The sequence below is a fragment of the Podarcis cretensis genome (genome assembly GCF_951804945.1).
Source record: "Podarcis cretensis genome assembly, chromosome: 15".
In the NCBI taxonomy this organism is placed as follows: Eukaryota; Metazoa; Chordata; class Lepidosauria; order Squamata; family Lacertidae; genus Podarcis; species Podarcis cretensis.
In genome coordinates, this window is record NC_137185.1 from 2596093 (window position 1) to 2608630 (window position 12538).

The following is a 12538-nucleotide window of genomic DNA, read 5'->3' on the forward strand; positions in this document are numbered from 1 at the left end:
GACCGGCAGCAGCTCTCCAGGAGTCTTATACCAGCCCTACCTGAAGACGCTGTTGTGCACTGGACCTGGGACTTTCTTCGTGCAAAGCCAAAGCTCTGCCACTGAGCAACAGCTCTTCCCCTAAAAATAAAGCAAGATTCTAGTCCTCATGCTTCCAGATTAAGGGCTGATTTAAATCGTAACATTGGAAGCTACCTTTTTAACCAAAGTTGTTGAAACTGTTGAATGGTTTCTTTAAATGTAAAGGTTCATCATTGTTCCATCCGATGTGTATGTCTTTAAGGGGCCAGAGAAAGGGCCAGAGCAAAATAACGAGACCCAGCTTTACAGCTGTGAAACATAGCAGGTGCTGCTGAGTTGTACTGATTAAGGTGTGTCAGCATTTGGGTGTAGTATATAAGGAGCAGCACCTAGCTCTCCCATTACCCTGGGGGATGGGTTGGTGGTTGGGTCTGGTTTGTTGTTGATGTATTTAGTGCATAAGGAGTTTTTGTTTTTGTAATTAAAACCTTGTTTAAGTTATTTTTGAGTCCCTTTTTAATGCATGGTCTCCCCAGCAAGCTCTCTGCAGCGCTACCATACTGCAAATAGCCAACAGAAACTACACACAGATGAAAAGAGGAATTACTTTTAACTGCCTTGGTTTTTATTTTATTTTTTAAATTTAATGCTCCTTGATGCTTAAGGAGGTAGAGGAGTAAGAATGTGCCTCCCACCACTAGCCCCTTGAGCCTCAAGAGCCCTATTCTGCGCATGCAGCTCCAGCCCCCTGCCCTCCACCCAGCTGCGCTCACTCCGTTGCGGGAGGGAGACCCTCAAAGGCACCGGCTAGATGGTCACTGTGCCCAGCTCTGACAGGAATAATAATAATAATAATAATAATAATAATAATAATAATAATATTGTTATAAAACCTGGTGAACCCCCCTCCAACCTGAAAATGGCCAGGCTCACATTGGCGGCGTGGCCTCTCTCCCCCACCTCCTCCCTCTCTTCCACCAGCCAAGGAAAGTGACCTGTAGTCACTTCCACTGCTGGCGGGGCACAGCCTCCCCCATAATTTTTTTTAAAACACCCTGAAAAAATGGGGAAAAAACGGGCGGGGGGGACCCAGGTTGCCATAAGTCCCAGAAATTCCTGCCATTTCTTAAAATTCAAAAAAAAAAAAAAAAAAACCCTGGACGCCATTTTAGCGTCCAATTTCTATACATGTCTGGAATTTTTCAGACGCATGGCAAGCCTACGTTCCGCTCAGTCAGATCATCTGGCTCAGTGTTGTCCACACTGATTGGCAGCAGCTCTCTTGGATTTCAGATCAGGAGGGACATTCCCAGCCCTGCCTGAAGGCGCTAGGGATTGAACCTGGATATTGATTGAACCCTTCTGTATGCAAAGACCATTGACTGCCAATACTGTCCACCCTGACTGTATACCCGAAGGAGCGTCTCCACCCCCATCGTTCTGCTCGGTCACTGAGGTCCAACTCGAAGGGCCTTCTGGCAGTTTCCTCACTGTGAGAAGTGAAGTTACAGGGAACCAGGCAGAGGGCCTTCTCGGTGGTGGTGCCCGCCCTGTGGAACACCCTCCCACCAGATGTCAAAGAGAGAAACAATCATATGAGTTTTCGTAGACATCTAAAGGCAGCCCTGTTTTAGGAAGCTTTTAATGTTTGTATTTTCTTGGAAGCCACCCAGAGTGGCTGGAGCAACCCAGGCAGATGGGCAGGGCATAAGAAATAAATTATTACTATTATTGTTATTGTTATTGTTATTATGACTGGCAACAGCTCTCCAATGTTTCAGGGAAGGGACGTTCTCAGTCCTACCTGGAGATGCTGTCAGAAACTGAAACCTGAGACCTTCTGCGTGTAAAGCAGAGGCTCTTGCTATGGACCTTCCCTGAGCGACACAGCAAACATGCCCATCTCCCCACCCTTCCCAGTGTCCCCACTCACTCTCCTCTTTGCTCTGCCCCACTTCTGCAGGAGTTTGAGATCGAGCTGGAGGGCTCGCAGTCGCTGCGGATCCTCTGCTACGAGAAGTGCTACGACAAGAGCAAGATGAACAAGGACAACAACGAGATTGTGGACAAGATCATGGGCAAGGGGCAGGTCCAGGTAGGGCCACGTGGGCATGAGAGTGGGAAGGGGAACGGGCATTGTGAAATTTTGGGGAGATGGCATCTAATACCACCGTACCACCCTCCACGTTGCAACTACCCGTATGCAGAAAGCTAGCACCTCAAGAAGAGATGCATTCATGTTGTCCTGCCCCTGAAGCTCAGCGACACCACCCCTAGCGTGTAGTACGAAGTGATGGAAGAATCACAAAAGGGGGGGGGGTTGCAAAATGGGTGAGACTTCTGCCTCCTAATGAGACAGTCTCTGGTTCATATTGCCAAGGCGGTGATAGTTATCGCGGAGAAGGTATGTGAGAAAACATGTGGGGTGTTCCTTAGTGTGAGGCAGTGTTCGTTTCCAAGCCACAAGGTCTTCTTGGTTGTTGCTTTTCAATGAGGCAGAGGGCCTTCTTGGTAGTGGCACCCGCCCTGTGGAACGCCCTCCCATCAGATGTCAAGGAAATAAACAGCTATCTGACTTTTAGAAGACATCTGAAAGTAGCCCTGTTTAGGGACATTTTTAATGTTTGATCTTTTATCATGTTTTTAATATTCTGTTGGGAGCCGTCCAGAGTGGCTGGGGAAACCCAGCCAGATGGGAGGGGTATAAATAATATATTATTACTACTACACTACTACACAGTGGGTGGCGCTGTGGGTTAAATCACTGAGCCTAGGGCTTGCCAATCAAAAGGTCGGCGGTTCAAATTCTCATGACGTGGTGAGCTTCCGTTGCTCGGTCCCTGCTCCTGCCAACCTAGCAGTTCGAAAGTACATCAAAGTGCAAGTAGATACCGTATTTTTCGCACCATAGGGCGCACCAGACGATAGGGCGCACCTAGTTTTGGGAGGCGGAAAACAAGAAAAAATTATTCTGAACCCCAGAAGCCAGAACAGCAAGAGGGATCTGGCTTCTGGGATACCGTGTGGCTGTTCTGGCTTCTGGGGTAACCGCGCCAAGCCTCTTCAGGGCAGCGGGATGAAGGCTCCCCCTGCCCAAAGAGGCTGCGCAGGGCTAAAGCAGAAGCCAGGACAGACGCGTCGCTGAAGGAGCACTGCGCCTTCTCTCTCTCTGCCCAGCGCCCCTCCTTCACAGGAGAGGTGCTGCGCAGAGAGGGAGAAGGGGCATCGCCCTTCAGCGAACCTGGAGAAGGAACAGAAGGAGACCCTTCTGCCGCCCCAAGCCTCGCGCGCCCGGCGGGACCTCCCGCCGGGCGCACAAGGCTTGCAGACACTCGCCCAAGTACGGGGAGCCCTCCGGAGGGCTCCGCGTGCTTCGGGCGGCAGGCTGCCGCCCCAAGCCTCGCGCACCCGGCGGGAGCTCCTGCCGGGCGCGCAAGGCTTGCAGACACTCGCCCGAAGCACGGGGAACCCTCCGGAGGGCTCCCCGTGCTTCGGGCAACAGGCTGCCGCCCCAAGCCTCGTGCGCTCGGCGGGACCTGCCGCCGGGCGCGCAAGGCTTGTGGACACTCGCTGGGGCTGCAGGCTGCTGCCCGCAAGCCTCGTGAGCTTGCGGGAACTCCCGCCGGGCTTGCAAGGCTTGCGGATAGCTTCCTGAAGCCTGGAGAGCGAGAGGGGTCGGTGCACACCGATGCCTCTCGCTCTCCAGGCTTCAGCGAAAGCCTGCATTCGCACCATAGGACGCGCACACATTTCCCCTTCATTTTTGGAGGGGAAAAAGTGCGTCCTATGGAGCGAAAAATATGGTAAATAGGTACCACTCCGGCGGGAAGGTAAACGGCGTTTCCGTGCGCTGCTCTGGTTCGTCAGAAGTGGCTTAATTATGCTGGCCACATGACCCGGAAGCTGTACGCCGACTCCCCTGACAGTAAAGCGAGATGAGCGCCACAACCCCAGAGTCGTTTATGACTGGACCTAACGGTCAGGGGTCCCTTTACCTTTACTACTACTACTCCTACCTTGCCTTCCTTTTTAAAAGTGAGTGCCCTTCAGGCTATTATTGGCAATTCTTGCTCCAGGGATCACATGCCTTGTTTGGGGGCATTGATCAAAAGGCCCTTTGCTCCTCCACTTGCTAGGATGCCAAAGCGATGCAGTTCAACCCATCTCGCCAGGTGCCAAGCTGCAGGCGGCACCACTTCCTTTGTGCCACTCTGCCAGGCTCTCTGTGGGTGGGCTTGCTTTTTCCTCTTTCCTCTCTGGCATGCTGCGGCTTTGTCTGGCTTCCTGTTTCTTGTCTCCAGCCCATCTGTATGTTCGCAAGCACGTTCTGGAGCGTATCTGGTCTCCGACAAGGGGCGCAAATTGTACTTGGCTTGCAGAGGGTCAAATCTTGGCATCAAAGTGGAATACGTCTAGTTCCAGAAATGTGGTTCTTTGGAGTCTTAATGCCCTTCAGGGTGGCTTTGCATCAGATAAAAAAACCTGTGGCACATTTATGCAGGGAGAGTTCCCTTCTCCTAGGCCTGTGTGATGGTCTTTCCCTAGTACAGCCTTTGCTGAACAGATGCCTTATAGATGTGCAGGACTAGCTGGGGCTGATGGGAGATGGATTCCAAAACATGGATGGAGCTGGTGGGAATTGTAGTCGAAAACACGGCCGTGCCAACTGCGGCTGATGGCAGCTGGACTCCAAAAGATCTGGAGGCCCCAAGCTGGCAAAGGGCTTCCCTGGTACAACTTACTTTGTGGACTCTCTGTTCAGTTTCAGTGAGTTTCATCTGCAAAGGTAACTCACTCTTTCCATATTTTGGCGGACACCACCTGCAGTTTTTAGGGAGACTAAGTTTCCAAGTGACTCACATCTCTGCTGTTGTACAATTGACCTAGTTCTCTGTTTACTTGGCTGTCCTCTGACCCAGGGAGGGACGCGGGTGGCGCTGTGGGTTAAACCACAGAGCCTAGGACTTGCTGATCAGAAGGTCGGCGGTTCGTATCCCCGCGACGGGGTGAGCTCCTGTTGCTCGGTCCCTGCTCCTGCCCACCTAGCAGTTCGAAAGCACGCCAGCGCAAGTAGATAAATAGGTACTTCTCTGGCGGGAAGGTAAATGGTGTTTCCATGCGCTGCTCAGGTTCGCCAGAAGCGGCTTAGTCATGCTGGCCACATGACCCGGAAGCTGTACGCCGGCTCCCTTGGCCAATAAAGCGAGATGAGCGCCGCAACCCCCGAGTCATCTGCGACTGGACCTAATGGTCAGGGGTCCCTTTACCTTTTATCTCTAACCCAAGGAGAGAAATACCCTGCTGGCTTTTCAAGGATGTGTTTCAAATGGCCCATCCTTCAAAAAGGGAGATGATTTGTTCTTCGGTGATGATTCCAGAATCATGTAGAGTTGCCACTATTTTTAAAAACTGGCACAGGCTGAGGCACCATCAGAGTCTGTGAGCAGACCGACTGTTTTGCTGGGTGTCTGAGTGTTCTCATAGCAATGTGTTGTCTGCTTTTGGGTTTTGGTTTATTTTTCTGAGTTTTTTTTCTGAGGTGCAGTAGAAACTTAAATTGCCACAGGATAGTTTTGGGGAGGGGTGTGGAGGAAACCTGGTTCCAAAGACCTGTGCAAAGCTTCAGTGTGAGTTTTCTTCATCTACCTTTGAATGCTGGGACCCTGGTGCCATATCTTGCAAACACAATTTTATTTGTTTGTTTGTTTGTTTCATAAAATTTATAACCAGTTGATGGTAAAAAGAAACAAAACCCTCAAGTGGTTTATAAAAAAGATAAAACAATAAAATTATCCATTAGAAAATTCACAACAATAATTTCAGACTTTCAACAAGTTAAAATAGCAATAGACTAAAATCAGACTAAAACTCATAAGAATTTAATAAGTACCTGTCTGCTGGATCGGACCAAAGGGGGCCCACCTAGTCCAGCATCCCTTCTCCTTGAATTATCCAATCCTCTTTCAAAGCCATCCCTGCCTTTTTCAGCAGTGAGTTCCACAGTTTAACTTCTGGCTGCATAAGTCCTTATTTGCATATGTCTCAAATCTTCCAACTGATTTTTTTCAGTGAGGTGCCCAAGCAGCATGTGGAGGGAGCCTGCTGTTTGAGACCTGCAAGTCCCATACCCTCCCAAGCAGGGCTGCATGAGGCTACTCAGGACAGATAAAATAAAGGCGTTAATCATGCAAGCACATAGTTAAACTCTCTCTCACAGGAGGCAGTGATGGTCACTAAACTCAGGTGGCAATAAAAGAGGATTAGACAAATTCATAGAGGAGGAGGGGAATATCAAAAGCTACCAGCTTGTGGTCTTCCATTTGGGTCATCTGCCTGGCCCCTGTGAGAACAGGATTCTGGACTAGATGGGCCACTGGCTTGATCCCTCAGGCACTTCTTAACTGAGCAGCCCCTTGGGTCTGGGCCAGAAACCATTGGGAAGAAAGTGGCATCTTTTCCCTCTGCTGCGCTGCCCTGACTGGAGAAGGGGCAACAGCGGAAATTCTCCCTCCCTATGAATCAGTTGAAGCAGATACATCTAAACAATTGGAGCAAGCCTGCCCTGCTCCCAGGACTGCCTTCTGCCTGCTTTCCCAGCCCCTTTCCTCCCCCAATAAACACACACACACACACACACACACACACACACACACACTGCCCCATATCATCTTTATCCCACGGTTGCTCTAGCAACAGTTGCTAAGACAACTGTTGAGTTCCTCTCCAATTGGGAGAGGCGGATAATGAGAGTGGAGGGAGAAATATTAGCACCTGCCTGAATAGGATGCTCACCAGACACAGAGTAATAAAAGATCTATTGGTGTCATATTGAAGGGAAAGCGTCTTGTATTAGTGGCTGTGGGCTGTGGGGAGTGTTTCTTTCTCAAGCCCCCCTTCCCATTGGCTTCTGTTAGGTTCTTCTAAGCTATTTGTGCCCTGAACAGAGATCCAGTTGGGCTGAATGAAAAGGAGCATGTCTGTGTGTCCCTGTTAGTTTTGGGGGGGGGGGGTTGAAAGGAAGGCGGTTCTGTTCTTGACACAGCAGAGGCTGGGGGGGGCGTAGAGAGAGGAGGCTGTTTGTGTATGAAGTTTCAGGGCTGGTTTTCAACCATTATCCTCAATGTCGCATGTGCAAACAGACTAAACTTAGTCACACACCCCCCCCCCCGCAGGGTTGTAGTGAAGATAACATGGAGAGGTGGGCAGGGAACAGAACTATGCTGCTACTTTGAGGTTCTCGGAGGATAATAACAACATAATAATGAATAAGCAATGGCACTCTCCCCGCTTGTGGTTCACAGCAAGTGGTATTATTCAGAGCCTCTGACGGTGGACGCAGAACGTAGCCACTTGGGCCTAGTAGCCACTGATGGTCGTGTCCTCCACGAAATTGCCTAATCTTTGCCTTTGCTGGGAATTGCATGCAGGGAGGAGAAAGTTGCTTCTGTTGTGTTCAGGTCCTGCTTCTCTAGTTGGCTCCTGTGAGGACAGGACTAGATGGGCCCCTTTTGGCCTGATCCAGCTGCGGCCAGCTCTCTTTGGATGTTCTTAGGCAAATGCTGGAGGCCTCCTAGCCTGGAGCGGCTTCTGCGTCTGGAGGGGAGGCAGTGGATGGAAACAGCGTGGCCGTGTCATCGCAAAGGAGGCTTGCCTCAAGGAGCATGAGTCACGGCCGCTGGGTGTGTGGAGATTCCAGCCGTGTGAACCTTGGGGGCGGGCAGGGGAATCCTGGGAACCAAGGACCTCCCCAGTGGCCACAGCTCGGCCAGGCTGCCTGCGATAGGCAGTGCCCAGAGGTGTGTGTGCTGTGCTGCAGGGACGGGGGTAGGAGATGTGGGCAAGGCAAGGAGGGCCAAGAGGCCTGTGGTGGAGCCAGTGGCGTAGCGTGGGGGGTGCAGGGGGGGCCGGCCGCACCGGGCGCAACATCTGGGGGTTAGGGTTAGGGGGCGCAAATCCACGGGTTAGGGGTCGCAAATCCACGGGTTAGGGGCCGCAAATTACTTGCCTTGCCCCGGGTGCTGACAACCCACGCTACGCCACTGGGTGGAGCCCATGCAGAAGGTCAGCCCCATCAGCATCTCTGGCTAGGGCTGGGAGAGATTTCTTGCCTGGAGAGCTGCTGTAGAAAAACCCAGCTAGGTGGACCAGTGAATGGGGCCAGCATAAGGCAGCTTCCTGGCTTCCTGCTGAAACGAGCCCTTAGAATCATAGAGCTGTAGAGTTGGAAGGGACCATGAGGGTCATCCAGTCTAACCCCCTGCAACAGAGGAACCTTTTTGCCCCAAGTGGGGCTTAACTCAGAACAATGAGGACTGGAATCTTGTTTTGTTGTTAGAGGGTGAGCTTTGGCTCTGTGGTAGAGCCCCTCCTTCGCATGTAGAAGGTCCCTGCTTCAATCCTCAGCATCTCTAGGTAGGGCTGGGAATATCCGCACAGACAGGCAGCGACTTTCTAGGGTGCCAGATAAATCCACCTTTCCCTGGGTGCTGAAGGTGGCTCCTCTTTTCAACCAGACCCCAAAGTCTTTTCCCTCGACCTGGGAGAGACAAAACACTTTAGACTAAACCTATGGGCAGAATCCTGCACAGACCCCCGTGTCCTCAGTCCATCGCAGATCTGTGTTGTTTTGCAGCCTCTTTCTCCCCACCCCTCCAAGTTCCAAGCCTCCCCCCCCCCAGTGCCTCTGAGCCCCCCTGTCCAGCCAGGAGAGCTGTGCAGACAAGGGCCCTTTTGTCAAGCCAGGAGACCTGTTTCTGGCTTCAATTAGGTGGGAGGCCTGGCTTGGGGGGAGAAGACCCCCGGGGTCAGTGGCAGGCAACTCGCTCTGTCTCGCCGTGGTGCACAGAGCCCTAGGAAGGTGGTCTTGTGAGGTTCATGGGGCTTGCAGTGGTGGCACATGGCCTAAGATTGACCTTCTGTGTATTGGAAGGATATGGCTAGAGGCAGCTGGACCAACCCCTGGTTTCCTAGTTGTGGCTGCAGTGGCGGCAGCTGCGATGGTGGCGCTGAGCCTACATAGAGCCTGCTGAATCAGGCCATTGCCCATCTCCTCCAGCACCCTGTTTTCACCTGAGCACATCAACAGTGCTCTCCCTACTTGCGATTCCCACCGCCTGGTATTCAGAGGCATTAATGCCTCCCAAGAGAGGCATCGTGGCCAGTGTTGTCTTCCATGAGTAGAAGACAGAAGTTTATAAATTGAGGCACGGCATGGAGAAAGTGTATAGAGAAAAGCTTTTCCTCCTCTCTCACAACCTTGGAATTTGTGGACTTCCATGAATGCTGGAAGATTCAGGAGAGATGAAAGGAAGGACTTATTCACGCAGCCCACAGTTAAACTACGGAACTCCCTCCCACATGAGGCAGGGATGGCCACCAACTTGGATGGCTTTAAAAGTGGATTAGACAAATTCAGGGAGGAGGAGAGGCGTATCTATGCTACTAGCTCTGGTTCTGAATACCAGTTGGGGGAAACCTCAGGAGGGGCGAGGGCTCTTGTGGTCCAGTCCTGCGTGCAGGTTTCACACACAGGACTCTGGGTAGCGCTTGTGAGAAAAGGATGCTGGACTAGATGGGCCACTGGCCTGACCCAGCAGGAACTACATCTTAGGTTCTTCATTTGTCCAATCCTTTTCTGAAGCCATTCAGTATTATTCTTGTTTATAATAATATCACCACCCTGAGAACCATTACGAATGCACAATGCAGAGGATCTCTGGAGATGCCCAGGGAGTATCTCCTAAAAAAAAGGCCTTTTCCTGATAGCGGCTGTGCTCTCTGCCTCCTTATGGATCAACTGCATGTTATTTATGTATCAGCCTCCCTCAATCAAACAGTGCTCTGGGCAGTTCGTCAGCAGATGGAATTAAACAGCAGCCACAAATCAGCAAGTCTCTGAAGCGGAGCAGCGTCAATCAGCATTTCGAGCCACTTGCAGTAATAATAGTTTTTGCCTTGTTAGCTACGGTCCAGCACAAACCATAATTAGTTCAGGGAAAGGGAGTGACTAGGAGAGTAACAACCCTGGACTGCAAGGATAAGGTCTCAGCTGTTCCTTTTGCCGAACACGGTATAGTATGGGACTCGCCAACCTTTTCGGGACCAGAGGGCATGTTTCAGATTTTGAGTGCTGTAGGCGCCAGTCACAAAATGGCAGCAGGAGGGGGTGGGGCATAATGCAAAATTAGAGAGTCAGCCACCCCAACAACCTTATACTGACCATGGGGAGTCAGCTGTGTCCTGCTGGTCCTGATTGTAGAGATTGCACAATATTGATTTTGCACAAGCACACTAACGCAGGTGCTGTTGCTGTCGAGTAAGCAACAGGGAGCATTCCTCAGCACCAGGGAAAACAAAAAAAGGTGTGCACATCACATTCTCATTTCACAGAAACTGCTTAGAAGGTCCCTGCACATTTTGCACCGTAACTTACTTTCTAGGAAGGCTAGAGACTTCCTTGTTTTTAAAATGGAAAGTCAAAGTCTAACTGCTGAGAGACACTTGAGTTAATCCCCACAACAACCCTGTGAGATGGGTGAGGCTGAGAGGCAGTGGCTGGCCCCAGGTCACACCCAATAAGCTTCATGGTCGAACCCAGGTCTCCCAGCTCCTAGTTTGACACTCTGACCACACTAGCTACATTGACAAGTTCCTTTGAGGTGTGTGTGCAGCTGTTAGGCTTAGATTGCATATTTCTCTCTTAAATAAAAAAAAGCAGAGTGCCTCTGTGCCACAAGCAGAGTGCATCTCCCTTACCGACTAGCTGCTTCAAGCTGTCAAACCTGTTAAGGCCCAGCATGCGGGCTTCTTGCTGAGGCATTTGGTTGGCCACTGTGAGGACAGAACGTTTTGTTCTTAATTCTAGCTGGGGAATTTGTGAAACAGCCTTCTCCTTTTTGTTTTAGAAACTCTGCTTATTTTGCCTCGTTATATCTACGTCAGTGGTTCCCAGACTTTTTTGGGGGGCCCTGCCCCCCTCCCTGCTGGTTCCATATACTCTTCCCCAGTGCCCCCTACCCTATAAAACGCATTCAGAATAGCGATCTGCACAACCCACTAAGGAAGATAACAATACAATAAAATTCAAAGCAGTAACGATTAATTGCACATTTGTTCGAAATCCAATTAAAACTATTGAGTTTAATTAATCCAACAAGACTGATGACCTTGATAATCGGTTGGGTTGTTTTGAACGGATGAGCCAGTGATTCCAGATTGCCACCATCCCTGACCTGTTGGCTGTGCTAGGAGTCTTGCAGCATTTTGGGCAGGGGGCACAGATGTCCGTCCGTCCCCCCAGCACCACCCAGCTTTGGAGTTTTAAGGTTTTTGTGGCCTTGGAGGACCCTCTTCAGGGTGCCTCTGATTGCTGACAGGTGCCTTCCAGCTGGGAATGGGGGCAGAGAATGAGGCCAGCTTATGGGGGAATCCTGGAGGTTTAAAGGAGGAGAAGGAGGAGGCCTCTGCTGCTGTCTGCCCCCCCCCCCCATCACCACCACATTGGCTTCTCATTTGCAAAGGAACATTCCAAACTGAGCTTGCTGTTTAACTCTTGCTTCTACTCCAAGGGAGAGGGATGGAAGGAGAGACAGATGGAGACATCGGTGAAAACCTGGTGTTCTTGACCACATCAAGCAGGGGAATCAGGATGTGTTAAAGACCACAGGTTTTGTTGGGGGGGGCAGGTGTTTCATCCTTGGGTGTGATCCAAAAATGCAAACCTTACCATCTTTGAGTATTATGAAAGACCTAACGTGAGCCGTGATGTACCCCCGGCACCTGTTTTCCATGCTTGGGTTATGTGGCATGGTGCAAGTGCCTCTGAACATGGACAGAGAGCTGGGGCCTGTTGCTTGCTCATGCCTCACCACAGCCAGTTCTTGACACTGGAAGGCAGGGGCTTCCTTCACCAGCAGGTTGTCAGAAGGAGTCGCATTTATACAGTGGTACCTCTCGTTGCAGACGCTTCAGGTTACAGACGCTTCAGGTTACAGACTCCGCTAACCCAGAAATAGTACCTCGGGTTAAGAACTTTGCTTCAGGATGAGAACAGAAATCGAGCAGCAGCAGCAGGAGGCCCCATTAGTTAAAGTGGTACCTCAGGTTAAGAATAGTTTTGGGTTAAGAACGGACCTCCAGAACAAATTAAGTTCTTAACCCGAGGTACCACTGTACTTCACTGCAGGGCTTGCTGACAAGACTTTAAAAAGCTGATTGCTGGCTGGGGCCAACGAGACTCGTAGTTCAAGAGGGCACCAGGTTGAGGAAGTCTGGGGAGGACTCTGTGTGCTTGAGACCCTGAAAAGCAGCTGTTAGTCAGAGTAAACAATACTGGCCTAGATGGACTAATGGTCTGGTATATGTCATTAAAAAATAGCTTCAGGTTCTGTATGTTCTTGCAGAGAGCATGTGTTGAGATGCACACCTGCATTGTGAGGGAATCGTGCTCAATCTTGAACGCACACCACAATCTCGGAGCGCCAGGTAATAGCTGGGCTACAAGACCACTTCAGAAATA

At 50.8% G+C, this 12538-nt stretch overlaps 1 protein-coding gene across 4 annotated transcripts in view; it reads left to right on the top strand.

The window, feature by feature from the left end:
* ABR (ABR activator of RhoGEF and GTPase) overlaps positions 1-12538 on the top strand; it is a 121290-nt gene that overhangs the window by 85185 nt on the left and 23567 nt on the right. For all 4 annotated transcript variants that reach the window (XM_079955461.1, XM_079955462.1, XM_079955463.1 and 1 more), the window contains one exon: positions 1985-2116. In XM_079955461.1, coding sequence (XP_079811587.1) covers positions 1985-2116 — 132 coding nt within the window. The remainder of the gene's footprint in view (positions 1-1984; positions 2117-12538) is intronic.